The 20,462-nt window shown below is 35.5% G+C and overlaps 2 protein-coding genes across 2 annotated transcripts in view; both read right to left on the bottom strand.

Moving 5' to 3' along the window:
• Positions 1–7,423: 7,423 nt before the first annotated feature.
• Positions 7,424–14,647, bottom strand: LOC140142148 (C-type lectin lectoxin-Thr1-like). Its single transcript, XM_072164113.1, has 5 exons — positions 14,538–14,647; positions 14,010–14,180; positions 12,797–13,039; positions 12,091–12,264; positions 7,424–7,428 (listed from the first exon to the last, which is right to left on the bottom strand). Exons 2-5 carry the CDS (start codon positions 14,032–14,034, stop codon positions 7,424–7,426), a joined length of 447 nt encoding a protein of 148 aa, XP_072020214.1. The 5' UTR covers positions 14,035–14,180; positions 14,538–14,647.
• Positions 14,648–17,108: 2,461 nt separating this feature from the next.
• LOC140142147 (macrophage mannose receptor 1-like) overlaps positions 17,109–20,462 on the bottom strand; it is a 39,227-nt gene continuing 35,873 nt past the window's right edge. The window contains exons 23-26 of the mRNA XM_072164112.1: positions 19,475–19,650; positions 18,113–18,183; positions 17,524–17,621; positions 17,109–17,119 (exon numbers count right to left, since the gene is read on the bottom strand). Of these exons, the coding sequence (XP_072020213.1) occupies positions 17,109–17,119; positions 17,524–17,621; positions 18,113–18,183; positions 19,475–19,650 (356 nt within the window). The remainder of the gene's footprint in view (positions 17,120–17,523; positions 17,622–18,112; positions 18,184–19,474; positions 19,651–20,462) is intronic.

Below are 20,462 nucleotides of genomic sequence, written 5' to 3'. Positions count from 1 at the left end.
CATGCATTGGTGGGGGCGATATGCCGTTAGGGTTTGGGGTTACTGGGCTTCCCCGTTCCTCTGGGGGTGTCAAAACCTTTTTCTCTGGTACGTGGGGTTTCTTGTGGTCCCAAACTATCATTTTGTGTTTACTAATTATTTAATTCCATATTTAGTTATGGAATAATGACCGTTCTACTTCTAGCTATTTTGGCGGCCATTTTGAAAACTTACAAGTGAGAAAAAGTGATGAATCTTATTTCAGACCCTCTAAGCATGGCCTGAGACATACGAATCGTGTTACTATTACTAATAAGTGACATAGTGAATCTGTTTTCTATATTTTGTCCATCATTTTAATCATTTTTGGAGGACATTTTGAAAAAAAAAAAAAAAAATCGATATATCCATATTTCGCAGAGGTTGATTTTGGTAGACTTTTAGTATGTTAATAAGGGCACCTAATAGAAATGTTTTCCGCAAAAAAATCCATGTTGCAATTTGTTTGACCTTTTCAGCTGATTTTACTGGCCTAATGAGGGAGCGTAACCAAACTGCCCGCGTAGGAGACTAACTCTGAGGCCGCACTCGCTGTCCTAATCCAAATAGTGCGAGATGTTTCGAGTGATAGAGGTGAAGTTTATGATGTTGTTTCTTTGCAAATTCCCAATGTTTTTCGCGTCCAAATGTATTGGGAACTTTCATAATGATTGCATATTATCATTTTGGAAGAAAAAAAGACAAATCTAAAAATTTAAGAAGATCGTACATTAAGGCTTTAAGTGTGTGTGTGGGTGTTGGGGGGGGCTTTGTGACATGGGGAGGGAGGTTAGTGTAAAATCCTTGAACACATGTTGAAGCGGAGCTAAAGTAGTGTTTAGCTGCCAATAATCAAATATGAACATTGAAGGAGACATATGCGCGCTTCGCGTGCACAAATTTGCAATTTGAAAGTGGCATTTTGCTCACAGATTAAGTTTCTCTTAACAGCTTCCATTCGAAGTGCAAAACATTTGCCAATATTAAAGCCAATTTGAAGCTAAAATGATCAAGTATGAACCGTTGAATTTGACAAATGCGCACGAAGCGCGCGAAAATTTGCAATTCGAAATAGCGACTTTGCTCCAAGATGAAACTTATTGAAACAAACTCCTTGCGAAGTGCGGAAAAATTGCCAATTTTAAGCTAAATGATTAAACAACGAAACGCGCAAAAATTTGCAATTTGTTTTCCCACTATTAAGTTGCACTCCCCTGATTCTCAAAGTCTTCATTATAGCGAGGATAATCATTTTCTTAAAAGCAAACAGTAACATAAAGTGAAATATTTATTAGAAAGTGTGAGTCACATGGCTATCTTGTATTTTTTTTAAAAGGCGTCTAATTTCTTTGTTTTTTACGGGCCCACTACTTTTGTTTGCTTTTTATGTGCCATAAAAGAGAAAAAAATATACCTTATAATGGACTCGTAAAGGCAAAGAAGAGACCGTAGTGGACCTGTACCATACCATACCATACGCCCGTAAAAGGAAGAATATAGACCTTTATGAGCATGTAAAAACAGCTTAATAAGCGAAGAAAAGACACTTAATAGACCCGTAAAAAAAAAAAACAAGAGACCTCGGAGGGTCCGTAAAGAGCAAAGAAGATAGTAAAAGAAAGAAAAGATGGCTTATTGCCTCTGAATTACAAGGTATCTTTTCTTTGCTTTTTTACTGGCCCCTGAGGTCCCTTTACTTTGCTTTTACTGCCCCATAGTAAAGTATGTTTCTTTATTTTTACGGGCCCCTAGGACCCTGGGCCCGGGGGTAACGCATCCCCTTAATTCCCTTGTCCTTGTCGGCGGCACTGGCACTAGGTCATATAATTCAGTATGCATGTAGAAATGAAATGAATAAGTTTGAAATGCTATGTTTTGAAAAATCAACAAAATTTAGCTTTTTTTTAGTGTAAAAGAAGTGGGTTAAAGTTAACTTGAGAGTTGCAGTACCATATCAAAAGTAATTAAAGAACCTTTCACCCATTCTACTCACATTTAAGCAGCACACCATTATGCAATTAAATACAGATGCCCATTTATTAGTCACAGAACCAATGTACATAGATAAGGTTATTTATCAAATCAGATCATATTCAAATCATTTTGAAAAATGGCTTGTTTTTTGTCTGTTTGGTTTTGTTTGTCTGCTCCAGGTTACTTTTGTACTGTTTTGCTGGCACTTCTGTGGGCTCTGAAATTGGCAATTTTTGGCCACTCGAACTTTGCCTGTTTTTGTACCTACATTGGTTGTTTGGTTTACCGAGTCTGTTTATTTACATCATTGATCATATCATAGATATCCTCTAGTATCATTTATTGATCCTTGATGTGTTTTGTGTCTTTTTCACACCATATTCACTTTCTATCAAACATACAAACTTATAAATGAGCTAAAATACACCACAAACGTGTGTATAAATTACTCTTTATTGTGGTTGTTTTCATACATTTCTTTCTTCTTTTATTACAAAAATAAATTATGTATAAGAACTGTCAAATGTAAATCATTACAGTTATGTAACTGTAAGAAAATTAGAATAATTTTGTATGCAAACATTATCTGGTAAATTTATGACAAGCAAAATTTATTGTGGAAAAAACAATGGCATGGTCAATTTTAAGAACAAATGAAAAGTGTAATCCTTTCTAATTTCACTATTTGTGAGTTTCCCCCACATTTGTGATCAAATAAATATGATCCTCTTTTGGGAATCTGTTGATGGGGGGTGTGATGTTGCCCCGGCTCGTAAATGCCAGGACAACAGTAAATACGGTTATATATTATACTGGAATGAAATAGCTGCAATGGCCATAATTCTTCTCCCATTGTAGTCATTGTAGTATTAAATTTAGTCCTAAAATTTGAATTTTCATTGCTGGTGATATTGGACTTTGTATTGTTTTAAACAATTATTAAACAACAGAACCAAACTGGGTCAACAATTATCAATTTTAGTCAGCAAACAATATTTGCGTCGGTTCGGACGAATGGGAAATTTTGCTCTCTGATACTGGTATGCCCTGATTATAATTAACACAATACAGTCAACCCAAATGTTTTAGAAATAGAGAAAAGAACAACTGTTTAAGTTCGCGTGATTAAGGCCAGTGTCATGGGAGAGAACATGGACCTTTTCGAGCATCATTATTTCTGAATTGTATGTCAAAAGTATATAAAACTATACATTTGTGGAAGTTGAGTCACGGAATCCCATGGTGACGTCAGATTTGTTCAAAAATCTCGAGTTTTTGAAAAAATCACAAAAAATCACTTCTTTACCCCAATTTTTTTTGACAACTTAGAAAAAAATCCGTTCGGAGTAAAACAAATTCAGTTAGCTTTTCATAAAGAAGAGACATGAACTTAGGGAAGGTTTTTTATTTTTTGAAATTAGTCTCTTTTTCGAAATATTGAAAAAACATGTGAAAAAAAGCAATTTTGTCACTCTATTAAGGGATCTAAAATGAGCGTTTATTGCGGTTCGACAGTATTTTTTGTGGGACATGAGAGCACTTCAGACCTATCGAATTGCATTCTGAATACGAAGCATGTCTTTCTGATATCAAATAATTTTCATTTTTGAAAATCACAATATAATACAAATTTTATGACAAATTAAAAAATTTGATATTTTTCAAATTTTGATATATAACAGTCCTCGAAGTAAATTATATAAATCTAATGACATATTCTTAAAGTGTATGTAGCAGGAGGAAAAGCCGACGGTCAATTGAAAATTTTGACCTTTCATATTGAAGATATGGATTTTTTTCCCAAAAGACCTAATTTTTGTTGGTGTTTTGGGAAAAAAATCCATATTTTCAATACGAAAGGTCAAAATTTTCAATTGATCGTCGGCTTTTCATCCCACCTACATACACTTTAAGTATAAATCATCAGATTTATAAAGTTTACTTCAAGTACTGTTAAATATCAAAAATATCAATTTTAATGATTTGCCATAAAATGTGTATTAAATTGCGAATTTCAAAAATCTAAATTATTTGATATCAGAATGACATTCTTCGTATTCAGAATGCAATTCGATATGTCTGATGTGCTCTAATGTCCCACAATAAATACTGTCCAAACGTTCATACCCCAGCCCTTAAGCTAAAAATTGCACAGAATGGTGTATATTTTTGTTTTAAACAAATACTTTGAAAAATGAGAAAACCTTCCCTAGGCTTTGATGTACTCTAAACGATAGTGCAAAAAGTTTACCTTTTGCTTGCATATTTTTCGAGTTATCTTGTCACAAAAATCGTGCAATATTGTCAAAAGTGAACTCTGAGAAATCGACGTTTTAGTAAAAAAATGTCAAAATTATGCACAAAACGTCCTTATTATTATTGAAAGTCAAAACAAAAAATGACAGACAGAGTAATTATGCCACACTGGTCGGATCTCCAACAGTGGCACTATCATTAACCTGTACTGATCCTGCGCCAGCATTATACAAAGCATTGTCAAATCCCACACTGCCAATATCAAGAGGGGATTTAGATTTGCCTGGTAAGCTTATTCCTCCACTGACGATAAAGAAGATGATAGTACCAACCAACACCACACAGATTAAGATCCCTATGACAATGCCTACAATGGCGCCAGATGATAAGCCTGCAATAGATAATAGTGAAGTTTTGGCAGTTAAAATGAAAAAGATTTCATGCGGCAGTGAAATCATTGTGTTGTAACTTACCATATAGCTCATGTTTTACATAAAACAATTTTTCCAAGTTATTAACCTGAGGGTACATTTAAATAAATCGAATGGAGAATCTTAACCTGGGTAAGTGGTTGGGTTTGAAACAATGGGCATGTTTATACTGAGCACCTTGCATTACTGTGCATTGCAACCCCTGCATTCTTAATCAACCCAGGTTGTTCCTGCTGTACGTGCTGCAAATGCAAGGTAACGATTGATACCCACGATTGACTATCCACGAAAGTACAGAAAACTTTTTCGTGAACTTCAATCTGTTTTTAGGCCAGATTTTGATCACTTTATCACCCCAAAAATTGCATCACCCTGCATTACCCTTCACCCGATCTGTTTCTACTGGGGCTGTTACAGCATATTCCTTGCATCACCCTGTATCACCTATTGCTCCAGTCTGTTTCTATTGCATTACCCTTCACCCGATCTGTTTCTACTGGGGCTGTTAGCTTGCAACACAAATGTTGACCCTTATTTTGACAGGGAATCACTCAAAAAAAATGTCTGCAAAAGGTTAACAATGAAATTTAAAAAAAGAGAATCCATTCATCTGCAGGCGATTGACTAATTAGTTGAAAATAGCCCTAATAATATAAGTGGAGGTGATTACATCAGTCACCCCAGTCAAAAACGGGGTATATCCTCCTCCCCTGTGATTTATGGCCACGCCCTTAACCTACCAGTTTGTTTTCCTGGGTCTATTGGTGTTCCTGGTGGTAGTGTTGTTGGAATTGCTTCTGTTGAGCCAGTCCAGCCTGTTGGATAGGTACGTGGAGGTCTGCGTGTTGTTGGTAGAGTACCAGGTGGCGGTTTGTCAGTCTCAAAGGGTGCTGAACATAAGATAGAAAGGTAAAAATTAATACAAGTATACTTTATGTTGATGCAGTCATCAACGTCGGACGTGGTTCACATCGTGTGCGAGTAAAACCTAATTTTTTTTCATGAAATTTGGTTGAGATATAAGGACTACAATATATCTGTCCTTTACTTGTAGCAACAGGATCCACTTGAGGTAAATTCTGATAAAAACTGTCGCAAAATTGAAGAAATTACAACTTAAACAACTTTAAAACAATCATCGTGCACTTGCTATAACAGCGTAGCTTGTGCATAGCTGTACGTGTCGTGTTCACTGTATGCTATATGCACATCCACACTTCACTGATCACCATTCAAACCTACCGCGGTTTGTAGTCATGGCGGACAAGGACGAAACGGTAAGCTTGGATAATGCAGAAAACACGATTACAAATGAGGAGGAACTAGCAGTAAAGCGATTGAAAGACCCGGATCTGTGGATCAGGGTAAAAGTACCGCGCAATATCAGACTAACAAATATAGAGATGGCACAGGCGATATACGAGAATACAGTTGCAAATGATAAAGACGCCATTACACCGAACGATATATTATCAGCCCAATACCATTCTGATTACAGTATATGGATTGTCACAGTATCAACTCTGCAGGCAAAGGTTCGTGTATTGGCAAATGATGTGATCACGTTAAAGGACAAAGCCTGTCCACTAGAAGATTACAGTTTGATACACGGAATGCGCAAAAAAAGAGGAATAAGACTGAGTATTCATGAACTACCACAGTCCATATCGGACGAATACGTTGAGCAGTGGGTCGATACATGGGCCAAGCGTGAAACCATGGTATCTAGACATAAGGAAGAGGATCGGAGTAGAAGAGAAGAAAACGACATTACAAAGCGCTTTAAACACCTATATACAGGTCATAGAGTATGTATGGTGTCGGAGATATATGAACATAAGTTACGTTACTCGGACATACAAATCTCCGACCCAAGAAACCAGAACAAACTAATTGATGCGCAGGTAGTTGTCTACTACAACGGACAGCCACCTATAAATTGCCATCACTGTTATTTGAACCACCCAGCAAGAGAATGCCCAGACAAACCGCAACTAAAATGCTTTCTTTGTAATAACAATGGACATACTAAGCACAACTGCCCAACAGCGGACCTTGGCCCGACATGTTTCAGATGTAATGAACGAGGGCACACCAAGAGCAACTGTGACCAAGCTCCTGCGCCTCTAGTACCTCTTGCATCTGCCCGTCCTGTTGTAGATCAAGCTGCACTTTTAATCCATCCAGTTGCAGTTCACCAAACACCTGATCAGAAGACACAACATATGGCACCTCAATCGCCGCCGCCAAACCCATCGATTGTAATCCTGCATGAACTGTTGGACAAATGCATTCAACCAGCATCAGGCCCCACATCACCAGAGATCCTGAAAAAAAGTAGAAGATTTGTTAATATCAGCCGCATCACCGCAGAAAAGACAATCCGAACCTAGACAAAATCGCAATGAAGAAAAAACCGATCAGAGAGACCCTGTACCTGAGACTGAGAAACAAAGCAAAACGCTGACAAAACAAACGGACATTAGGTCGCATTTGCAAGGAGCCGGCTCCAATCTCGCCCAAGATACTAGTCACGCGGAAAGCAGAAGCAGCCAAAAGAAGAAAGACAAGAAGAAGAGAAAAATATCAACTTCACCCAGAGATCAAAAAGAAAAGAAGAAAGGACACCAAGCGTCACCAAATGTAACAGAACATGCATCGCCATATGCCAGTATGTCAGAGTATGAATCCATGAAGTCGGCATCCTCGGATGAAACACCATATGAGGACCCTCCATAAAACAGTTAGACTGATGTAAAAAAAAAAAAAAAAATTTAAAAAAAAAAGAATTGTATTATGTATATGTGTCCTATCTTCAAATGAAGACATTATGTGCGAGACGATTAACCACCAATGATCATGGAGCGTCTTTTCTTAATTAGCTTTAATGTATCGGGACTTCGGAACAAGAAAAAGCGTGCTATTGTCTTTGACTGGTTAAAGCGTAATAAATATGATATTGCTATATTACAAGAAGTATACTGTAATACAAATGACATTTCTGAATGGTCAAAAGAGTGGGAAGGTCAAATATTTGGTAACTATGGAACTAATAGAAGTAAAGGTGTACTTACTCTCATAAATCCAAAAAGTAATATTGAGGCAAATCAGTTTTTTGCAGATAATGAGGGAAGACTTCTCGGAGTCAAAGTTGAAATGGATAATGTTAATCTTAATATATGGAATATATATGCTCCAAATGAGCTGCAAGACAGAAAGAGGTTCTTTGAGTTTCTTAAGCAAAGTATTTTGATGCATGGAGTGGGCTTAAACGAGCACAATGTATTAGGCGGGGATTTTAATACTGTATTTGACCCAGATCTTGATATGTTAGGTACTGGAAGCAACTCATATTATAAATCCGAGTGTGTAAACAAAATTAAAGAGATTTTTGAAACTTTAAATCTCATCGATATATGGAGAAGAAAAAACGGAAATAAAAAAAGGTTTACATGGAGCAGAAAATCATCAAAGGTTAAATCAACTTTAGATTATTGGTTGATACCGTGTACTTTTGAAAGCTATGCAGAAAAAATTGATATTATACCGGGCTTTGGGTCGGACCATATGGCGGTAGAAATGGAATTACTTTTACAAAAACAAGAAAGAGGGCTTGGTTACTGGAAGCTAAATAATAGCCTACTGCAAGACCAAGAATATAATGAGGGTATAGAAAAACTTGTTAATGGTACTACACAGGAATGTCAAAATATATTGAATGCCAGACAATTGTGGGATCTTTGCAAAAAATAGAATAAGAACTTTTTCTACTAACTTTGCAAAAGATAGTAAAAAAAGATAAAGAAGTTAAAATGAGAAATTTGGAGAAGAAAATGAAACTGTTATTTGAAAAGATAACTGATGATCCAAATAATGATTGTTTTGTACATGAATATGACAAGGTAAAACTAGAATATGAATTACTGTATCACCATCACATGAAGGGACTTATCATAAGAAGCAAAGCAAAATGGACAGAAGAAGGGGAAAGATGTACAAAATATTTTATGAATCTTGAAAAAGAAATGTAAGTAATAAAACTATCACTTATCTGACTGATACAGGTGGAAATGATGTAAGTAATCAAGAAGACATTATTAAAGTGCAAGTTGATTATTACAAAGAATTGTACAAAAAAAGGGGTCAAACGACAAAACTTATGTTTGATAATTTCGTTGAAAATATGAACTCTGAACAGTTATCTGAGGAAGATAAAGAGTCATGTGAGAGTTTACTTACTAATGATGAATGTGAAAAGGCTCTTAAAACAATGGCCAATTGTAAGAGCCCCGGGATTGATGGATTAACTTCAGAATTTTTTAAATGTCATTGGAGATTGGTAGGACAATTGATTGTAAATCGTTTAATGAAGCACATGAAGCTGGCGAACTCGCAGCATTGCATAAAAGAGGTATTATTATATTAATTCACAAAGGGAAGGGACTTACTAGAAACAAATTGGATAATTGGAGACCGATAACATTACTGAATATAGATTACAAGATTGCAGCAAAAGTGCTCGCCTCAAGAATAAATCAGGTTTTACCCAACGTAATTAACACAGACCAAAATGGCTTTTTAAGAAAACGTGGTGCAGCTTTAAACATACGCCTTGTTGAAGATGTTTTGAGATATACAGAAAAGGAAAATGTAGAAGGGGCTATGATTTGCATTGATTTTCGAAAAGCATTCGATACGATAAACAGAGATTTGATTTTATTTGCACTTGAGAAATTAAATTTTGGTATGCAATTGAAAAATGGATTACCACTATGTTTAAGAACACTGTAAGTTGTATATTACACAATGGTCATTTGTCAAATTTCTTCTTTCAAGAAGAAGGTTTAAGACAAGGTTGTAATTTATCTCCTTTATTATTTCTTATAGCGTCAGAAATTATGTCTAGTAAGATAAGACAAACAAATGATATACGGGGTATTGAATTACCCTTAAAGACTATGGGGAAGGTGAAGTTAAAATAACTCAATTTGCCGACGACACTACAATCTTTGTGAGGGATGAAAAGTCAATACATAGAGTTATAGAAATCCTTGACCGTTTTACAGAAATTTCAGGTCTCATCTTAATAAAACAAAAAGTGACGCAGTTTGGATTGGCGCAAGCAAAAGTTTGAAAAAGAAGGTCGGTGACATCAATTGGAAATTCGAACCAAACAACAGTGTCAAATTATTAGGTGTAGTAGTTAACCCATCAATTAATATTGAAGAGTTGTCTGCAAATTGGGAACCGAAAATGGTCTCAATAGAAAAGTCCATAAGAGCATGGACAATGAGAAACCTATCAATGGTTGGTAAAATACTCATAGTAAAAAATTTGATGGCATCAAAATTTTCATATATAGGTTCAATTATAGACTTACCACAATGTTTTGTAAATAAAGTAAATAGTATGTTTTTTAAGTTTGTATGGGGAGGTTCGGAAAAGGTTAAAAGAACAACACTAGTAAACGAGTACGACAACGGTGACAAAAAATGTTCAATTTTAAAATATTTCTGGACTCATTGAAGTTGTTATGGATAAAAAAGTTGGCATCGCCAGAAATCAGCACGTGAAAAAATATTCCTTTATATATTATTAATAAAACCCAGTTAGGCGTACATATTTTTAAGTGCAACTGTAATTTTGAAAATATCAATGCAGTGGTAAGATATATAATAAATGAGATGCCCATGTTTTACCGAAATCTAATCAAGGTGTGGTTGTCAACAAAAAGTACTCAAGACAAAAACCAAGTGCAAAACTGGGGAGATGAAGTTATTTGGAATAATATTTGTATAATTAGAAGGGGTAAGACATTTTATTACAAGGAGTGGGCTAAAAGAGGTATAATATGTATTTCAGACTTGTATGATCAAAACGGTGTCTTTCATTCACTAGACGAAATCAAAAGTAGGTTTCCACAGCAAGCCAGTGTTTGTATACAATATTTAGCTCTAAAACAAGCAATTTTAAAGACATGCAAAAATAAATATCAGAATGTTATTAACAAGGACATATACTTTTATGATGGAAAAACTTTTGTTGCAATAATGAATTGCACCACACAATTATATAGGAAAGCTATGTTATCAAAGATTTCGACTAAACCAATATGTCAAACCTTTTGGGAAAATAAATTCAAAAATATGAAATTCAATTGGGGCAAAATTTGGAAAAATATTCTGGCAACAAAAGAACCTAGGCTAATGACATTGAATTGGAAAATAACCAGTAATATTTATGCAACAAAAGTCTTTCTTAACAAAATAGGAAAAGAACAAAGTAATGTATGTGAAATTTGTAACGAAGTAGATTATATTGAACACTTTTTTTTGGTTGCAAAAAAATTAAAAGATATGGAGCGAAGTGGACAAAATAATTTTGCAACACTACAATGTTAAAATTAAAACCACACAAGCAGATGTTATCTTTGGTTACTACCGTGCAGGAAAATGTAATACTACTATCAATAAAATAATAAGTGTTAGTAAACTGTCAATTAGTAAATATCGTTACGGGAAATATCCGATTTGATCAGTCTATTACACTCTGAATTAAGAATCAGAAAGCTTATGTAGTAAAAATTGTAGAAATCAGTAAAGTCAGAAATTAGTTAAGTGAGAACAAATGAGTTATGTAAATATATAATGTGATGAAATCAACGAAGCAAATAAAATAAAAGATAAAAAAAAAAAACTTAATACAAGTGTGAACAAAATACAAACTGCCTAATCGGGCAGACAACCAATTTTAATGATGGCATCCATCAGGTAATGATTAATAATGCATTTTGGTTGATATTGACCATTTAGCAATCGAAATGTTGCACAGCTCCTGTATAATTACAGAGGCACATGTCCATCAAATGACTATCCCGGATTTGAGTGTATGTGGGGAGGGAGCTGAGTAGCTGAAATCTGTCTAAAGCAGGATGATTTTGCATGACATTTTAGAAAACATGTTAGACTGAAGACTTATTTATGAAAAGAAAAGAGGTACTGCTAGAATGTACCTCATTTCTTAAAATATATAATGAACTACTTGTCTTGAATCACCGAAATTTCATTGAATTGGATTCATTGCCCCTATAATATACATAACTTTTGTTACCACAGTGTGTTTTTTGAGAAAAATGTAAAATTAGTCACAAAATTTATCAGGGGGTGACTTACCATGCATACCAGAACTCAAAACCAAGCGCAATGAAGATGCTCTCTGACCAACAGACCAGGGCTAAATATACCCCTATTCAGGATCATCAAGAATTTTACAATACCCTTTTTTTTTTTTTTCACAAAAAAGAATTGCAAAAATTTGCAGTTGTAATCACCTTTTTCCACAAGCATCTGTATTTTTTGGAGAGTGATGGAATCCGAGTTGTGCAAAAGAATTAGCAAAGCAAACAACTTACATTTGTCTTTCTTGCAGACATAAGCCTGGTCATAGAGACAGTCAATATCATTCCAATATCCACTAGACCACATCTCTACACAATTTTCATGTTCACCGTTCCACTCCCACGTTGGCTCCCCTTCTGCCCAATTCACATAGTCTACTGCTGTATCATCATGCCACATAAAAGCACCTATGTGCAAATATAGAGAGATTGTCATATTATATAAAATTGTGGCGTCTCCAGCGGATGTTATTGCTCTGAATATTTGTTGTTGCTAGTGATGTTGTTGAAACACCTCCGATGACATCACAGAAGTAGATGACGTAAAGGACTTCCCTTGTAGGGTTTTGGAAGCTATCCAAAGCAGAACAAAAAGACCCAGACTGAACCATGACAAAGGGTTAGACCTTGACCCGGCCCTGTCTAGGACAACATACTGACCCCCGGAACCAAGGGGGTGCCACAACATCCACCTCTTACATCTCCTCCATAATAATTTCTTGCCCATTTGGGAGATGTGATTGCAACAATTATGAAAATAATAATAATAGTATCAAGTAGCTCTACATTCCTACAAACACACACAAATGAAATAAGTTCCAAATAAGGTCTAAAGTGAAACCTGTGTAAAAAATATGCCAATAAATCAGGTTTGAACAAGAAAGAATGACATTTATGTTAAAAAAGACTGTATTTTATGGCTTCAATTATTAAAGCTTACCATTATCATCACGATGCAATCCTATCCACAAATCTCTCCATCCATCCTTAGCTAGATTCTTAATAAACTCATTATCTTGTCTGCTATGTACCGATGCAACTGTAGCTCCATACTTCTCACATTGGTACTCAGATTCAGGCCATGATTTCATATCTGCACTTAGACTATAGCAGAAGCTGCCGTAGGCTGACCAACCATCATCACATGTTCCAGGGGCAATAGGTGGATCGGTAGGCATGGGTGCTGAAATATATGTATTGAATTGAGCTCAGTATGCATAGCAAAATAAAAAAAATGCTATTTATCTCTTACACAATATTAAGAACCTGAACAATTTGATATTGTTTCCTTTTGTGGAAACAGTTCACTTGTACAACACGTGCCACTCGTGTCTGGTACCCCGTGATTAGTTTGGTGCATCATACAAAGCTCAAGTGTGGCAAACCTACTTGTACAAAATATATTGGTCTGCTGTGAATATAATCAAGCAAGCAAGTTTGTAACTGCTTTCGTGTTCTCTTATTAAAGTAGTGTACAATCATTCATATTTTACAAACAATAATTGATTCAATATTTTACTGACGTCTTGTAATAACTGCAACAATTGAATTTGTAGAATACATTACAATCAAAATTAAGTATGACCAATATTAAAAACATTGTGTATCACAGAGTAAATGTATGACACAATTGTACAATGTGCCACATAGTGGCGTAATATGCTTATTATGTGATACACTTAAAACTATCATAAATGCACCACTATTAATACAGCTATTGTATTGGGGGGATCTGTTTCACAAAATGCCACATTACCAAAAAAACTAACAGTTCAAATTTACATAGAACTGGAAGGTGCTTTGAACACTTAAGAACAGTTTGAAATTAGTGCAAAAACACATAATATAACCCTATCAGCATTTTTTCAAACTTATTTTTCTCCAAAATTTATTTCACAGTTTTTCTCATGATACACACTATATGATGAATCTGACGAAATGTCTTGTTGCTTTGGATGTTCATAACTCATTACACAAATCAACCTCATTAATGATCAACAGACTGATACACGGATTTGCAATATAGGCACTGGAATTAAATTACAGTTAAAACCAAGTGAAAAATAATATTCTGCGAACAAAAAATAAAAATCTACTTTTTATGGCAATATTACAATATTGCTTTTAATTACAAACATGAATTTGTCACTTACCAGTGGAATATTTGCAGAGAGGCATAGTTTCCTGCTGCAGTCTGTGTCATCCCAAGACCCGTCGAATTCCACAGCCACGCAGCCCTCTCCTGGTCCTCTACTTGGTTCACTTTGACCCCAGTTTGTATACCATACAGGCCAACCATCCACCCAACTGTACTCCCCTGCAACCTGTAAAATCAAAATTAAATAAATAATAGTTTTATTTCACACAAATACTGATATAAAATTGGATCGATTGAGCCCATATCTATTGGCAGAGCTATGAGTTAAAAATATTTAGCAAGACATGGTCGAGCCCAATATTTTAAATCTCATAGCAAGACCAGTAAAATATTTGGCCTACATCCTGAATTTGGAAACAATGTTGTATTTATAATGTTGGCTGGCTGATCAGGGTTCTACATGTGTTTTTAAGCTGCATCCCTGATGGGGGAAATTGGTTTGCTGACAAAAATCACAGATATGCTACTGCTTATGTGTAAATAATGCTAATAATCATGCGATCCAGTCATTAATCAGGCTCACCTTATCATCCACCAATCCAATCCACAGTGGATTATCTCCCATGATGTGTAGTCGAGTCTCCACAAAAGCTTGCTCATAACTATCTACAATACTAGCCAAATCTGTGCCATCCGACTTACAGGCGCTCTGTGCATCTTGGAAAGACATTCCCGATGACTGTAATGTAATGACTCGGAAGCAACTGTCATAGTACTGGACATAGTTTGTCTTTGTGCAGCTGTTGGGAAGATCACCTGGGTCAGGTAGACTTAAATCTGTATGAGGCAGTGAAAATTATGCATAAGATACATAATTGCAAAATTGTAGCCAACATCAGAGTAAGTCTGATTTGATTTCAGATTTGGGATGAACAAACTTAGACATTGAGCTATTTGTACAATATATTTGTACAAAATGGGTGAATAAGGTATAGCAAGTTTGTCTTATGCATTCTATTGTTTTCTGTTCCTTATTTTGCTTATATTTTAATTCCAAAATTTCTGACTTTGGCCTGGGTGGATCAGATTATGTCTTGTTTAGGCTTACAATATCTTGGATATTCACAGCGGAGCCTTTTTTTTTAATCACTTAGCAACTTTGTTCAGGCTAACTTCCATCTTTGGTTACAAAACAGATCCACAGGTGTCAAAACGTGTACCAGTAACTAAGGAAGTATTACAAAATCACTACATCAGCGAATCACTACATCAGCAAATTGGTGAATCAAAATGATTTACACTTTGGTTAGTGAAAACGTTTGAACTTTAGAATAGTGGTCACCATTCCAACCATTATCTTAACCTTAATCTGTTGAGGTGGTGGCAGTTATTCTTTTAAGAAAGGTCTGTCTAAAAGTTTAACCCACAATATGACATGTACTTAAAGATACAGAGTAAGACACATCTACAGTGCCAAGAACCACGAGTCAGCGAGCCTGATTTTTACTTTTTGTCCCCTTATATGATGCTATGCATTAGTTGTATTTGTTCCTACCTGGGTTCCTCTGACAAACAAATCCATTCTCCAATTTCCCACATGCATTATCATTCCATTCACCAACATCATCTTTGTTGTTTAACATTTCTACACAATCTTCCTGCAAAAAATAACACGATTTCATAATGAGGCTGAATGGACACTCTTCTGTCTATGGATCGATAGTTCCACTGCTTGGTTAGTAAATTTGGGTCCACGTTTCCCCAGTGCTTTTTTTGGTCCATGGTTGACACATACCCAGGAAACAACGTTTTACAGAAAACATTTATATGTCGGGATATATAAAGGGTATAAAACATTTTAATAACATTCAAAATTCATTTTGAAAACTTGCTGTAAAATATTCTAAACAGAATGTTCTTTAAGTGTTGACAAAATATTTTGCAAAAATGTTTGCCCAAAATATCTTACAATAACGTTTTAGTAACGTTTTCATGACCTTTATATAACCTGACATTTAAATGTTACCTTTTGAATAAATGTTTAAGAGCATTTTTGTGTTTGCTTGGTATTTCCAGTAAAGGGGTGTATTGATGATGTCTGTGGTGTCAACCGGAGAAACACTTAAATCACACTGTAGCTGCATGTAGGGTGTGTGTTAAACATGCACACTTACTTCACCACCAGCTTCGTTAGGTTCCCCATTATTCCAGTTGGTGAAATCTACAGCTGTACCATCAGCCCATCGGAACTGACCAGTAGTGGTAACATCACTGAGTCCAATCCACATACGGTATGTGACAGTCTTTAGCTGGGTGGTCAAGAAAGCTATAAGAACAGATTCATTAATATACACACTTCATAAAATATATACACACTTCATTATGTAGCACCTTTTACCTAGGGCACAAGAGGCTGCAATAGAGAGCAGGTTCCAGAGAAATAACCAACAAATGCTACCATTCTCATATTTCTAAATTGCTTAAACAAATAAATAAACAAACAAACATACTTACATTGCACTTGTTGACTATGTAGAGTAGCTAGCTGCATTCCCAATGACTCGCATTGTGTTCTTGCATCATGCCAGCCAACACGATCTGCTGTATCCTCCCCAAAGAACTGGTAACAACGATTGTCAAATTTGAAGGCTCCTGTAGGACAATTACCTACAGGAGTGGGAGTAGGGGGATAGGTGATAGGGACAATGTTACCATTAGCTTTCTTGCATATAAATGGAATCTTGTCTCCACAGTTCAGGTCATTCCATGAGCCTGGTTCTGATGTTGCTGAAAGTCAAAAGTCAAATTAAATATTTACACAAGGATGGTAACTTTTTGCTCCCAAATATTGTAAATTCTATTTTCTTCGTTTCACTTCCCCCCTTTTCACTCTCTGTCCAATCTCTGTCTACTTTTTACAGTCTACCTTCCTCTCTCCCCCTGCTGGCCTTTCTACCATTATTTCTCTATCTCATTTTCTTTCTCTTTTTCTCTCTTTCTTCATGTGTAGAAAACACAGGACTGCATTATTAATGTTTTCTTAGGACTATACAAGTGTGATTAGAGGGGTGTTGTGATTCTACTAGCCTCTACTCTAATAAGCTGTTAAAAGTTATACCCTGACATCTATCTAACCCAAAATATAATGTGCATGCTACTCTAATACTGGTAAAATTAAAATCACAACACAAAAAACACGATGCAAACCCACAGGCCTCCGCACACTTTACAGATTTCCGCTGCCCTCTGTGGCCCAAGAAACACCATTAAACAACATTCAGGGAAGTAGCTCAATATAAGCGAAGTCTTGTCTCCTAGTCTACCCACAAATAAGCATCATAACCTGGACCAGCTCCCCAAGTAATGTACAGGTATAAACTGAGAACATTAGGCAGTTAGTTCCTTGTCCAGGGAAGTTTTAAGTTAGTGCAATTATTTTCACGAGAATAACAATGCCATTGCTCGAACTTGGGACCTCTCACACTCAAGTCTGATGCCCTACCAACTGCGCTAACTTGACTGGCGTGTCATAGTTATCATGGTTATCATCTATTGAACACATAACTTACTATATACATAGAATTCTGCACACTCTTCTTCTCCATTAAAATCATTTGGTTCCCCTGGTGACCAGTTGATGTAGTCTAGAGGTGTTCCATCAGACCATCTAAAATAATGCAAGGGCGTAAAGATATCAAATACATATGTAAGATCACCCTTAGGCGACGAAAAAAACCCTGTTTCAAGGGGTCTGACCGCCCCAGAATTTGTGATTTGGAGATATTTTTAAAATTAACTAAAATCATCACCTTCCCCACGTCTTATCATGACAAAGTAAATATCTGTATATTTCATATAATGCATAGAATTAAAATCCTTCTAAGAACTGATGGGCCAATCAGGTATTTGTCTTTTTTTGTCTAAAAGTAGGGAAAACATATTTACACAAGGTAAATTAGTGACTTTATTTCTCTCAAATGTTGTCGATTGATTCATCCACTCCTCTTCTCAAACCTTCTGTCCCCTCACATTCCCTCCTCTATTTTTATCTTTTTTTCTTTTAAATATCTGTTTATCTTATTTAAGGAAGTTACATGGAAATAGAATATGGTACTAGCTTCTTTGAATTAAGTTTCAGTCACGGTTCTGTCTACTTACGAATATTTCCCATTTGCAGCATATGTCCTCAGACCAATCCAATGAGAATGGTAGTCATACTTTCTTAAAGTCTACAAACAAAAGCAGAGTATAAAAGTTTTCAAGAAATGTGTATTCTGAAATAAAAGTTTGGGTAACTTTAAAATATTGTGATGTAAAAAGATTGAACTTTCATAGATATGTGGACAAATTATCAATAGCACTTTTCAGCAAATCTTTTCTAATTCAAACAATGTGTGCAGTGAACAATCACACATTAGCAACAGTACGTTTGATGTACAGTGTTGCCCTTACTTGACGTTTGAGACGAAAATACCTATCGTCTCAGCTTGACGTGGGGTGTTGAATGCAGTATCCACTGCCTGATCAACTATGCATTTAAGTCGCTAGAAATTGATTGGTTAAATGTGTTTTGACGGTCACGCACCAGCAATATTTTTCAATATAAGTTCCCTTCAAAAGGCATATGAATTACAGGTAGTAGCAGGTGCAGAAATGCATAGATGTTGGTAGATATTTTGTGTTTGATGTAATGTTTAAATCAGCATGACTTTTGTGGAATGAAAATGATCAAGTTTCATTTCCAATTGTGATCAATACATCAGGAAATATGGACAAAAATCAGATTATATACCTTCCAGTAATAATCAAAGCATCAACCCTACTATATGCATATCGTCACTAAAAGGCCACTTGTACAAAAACTGGTTTTCAGTCATATTTAAAGCCATAATGCACAATCTTATAATATGAAATTGTTTTTTTTTTTCAAACCAGATTTTTGTTTTGGTATATTTGTCATCCTTACACATGTCCCAACTTACATTCTAAATGGAATCAGCCAGATTCATTGTGTTGACATAATGTTGTATTCAGACATTTAATTTCCCCATAGAACTATATGTTAAACAACCAAATAGCCAGTGTGGTTTCTTTCACTTTACCTTGTTATTTCAGCTTAAAATGGACAGAAACTTTTCCTGACAGTTATTACTACTATTAATAATAATAATAATAATAATAATAATAATAATAATAATAATAATAATAATAATAATGGGCAGCGCAAGTTGACCTCAATGCTGAGTGTGACAGACAACAGGCCCGGGCTGATCCCCTACTCTTTACGAAAAGGCCTGCAACTTTTGCATATCCAGATATTGCTCTTCTGGTACTATTAATTCAGCAATTTGAGTAGAGAGTAACAAAATACAAATTTGATGGAATCCATACATTATGGCTTTAATGTTGGATGTTTCTGTGCGCACAAACATTTATATCCAGGGTGGAATGTTTTTCAGAAATTTTGAGCCTTTTTTAATACAAATTTTCATACATTAGGGCTATAAGTTTACAACTTACAATATCTGTCAGGAAGTCGTTCTCTCCATCTGCATGTACTGATGCTAGATAGCCTCCATTATCCATACAGTAACTGTTAGCCTCCACCCAGCCTCTTCTATCATCAATCTCTGCACTGTAATAATAGCAGTAGTCTCCACGCAACATCCATTCAGAGTTAGAAGGACATGGAGGATCTGAAATACACAGCAAAGACATAATCAGGCAAGCGTGTTTCTACTGGGCAAAGGTTGATGGTTGATGTGGTTTGGTTTGGAGTAATACCGATTATCATGCTCAGTAGAAACCCAGGGGCAATCAGAGTGATATTGTACACATGTGCAACCAGTGATTTTCAAAACATATTACAGGGTGTATCAAAATGATTGGTACCGAAGACTTCTCATTTTTTGCCGAATTTTTTATCTACTTTTTGCACCAGTTTGGGGTTAATTGTTTAAATATTTGTAATTATAGTAGTTTTATCTTCTTTAAGAATTTTAGATCATAAAGATAGCATATTCGATTCAGAAGTTACATGATTCTAAAGGAAAGTAGGTGTTTTTACACTTTTCATCGTAACGCTGGATCAGTAGCGCACCATTTTCAAAGCTCTATTTTACTGCAAATACCTTGTGAGGATGATATGTTGAAAATCATGGAAATGTTTAATATTTTCCTTGCCTATTTCTTCATTCATAATTATATATTAATGTAATAATCAATATTTATTGCTTGAGAGTAATATTATTGACTTGAATAATTTAGGTGGGGTGACAGAAGTTTGTGTATCAAGTAGATGGTGTGGCAGAATGGCTATAGACTGTAGACAGTGTAGGTTAGTTTAGACCTGGTAAAAGTTATTGGAATGGGTCCACAATATTCCACACTTCAGTGTGCATTCATAGTTAAGAATTACTGGTCGACACGAAGCTATGAAGAAGTGCAGAGAAGATTTAGGAGACAGTTTCTAAGAGCAAGGCGTATCCCATGCAAACATGCTATAACT

Source organism: Amphiura filiformis, chromosome 20 (genome assembly GCF_039555335.1).
Source record: "Amphiura filiformis chromosome 20, Afil_fr2py, whole genome shotgun sequence".
NCBI lineage: Eukaryota > Metazoa > Echinodermata > Ophiuroidea > Amphilepidida > Amphiuridae > Amphiura > Amphiura filiformis.
This window is presented reverse-complemented; position numbering and strand designations above follow the sequence as displayed.

Coding starts and splice junctions, on each gene's coding strand:
- LOC140142148 (XM_072164113.1), bottom strand. CDS start 14,034: ATGCCTCTCTGCAAATATTCCACTG. Junction 13,040..14,009: donor TCTCTGCAAATATTCCACTG/GTAAGTGACAAA, acceptor CATATATTTCAG/CACCCATGCCTACCGATCCA. Junction 12,265..12,796: donor ATTGCATCGTGATGATAATG/GTAAGCTTTAAT, acceptor ATTTGCACATAG/GTGCTTTTATGTGGCATGAT.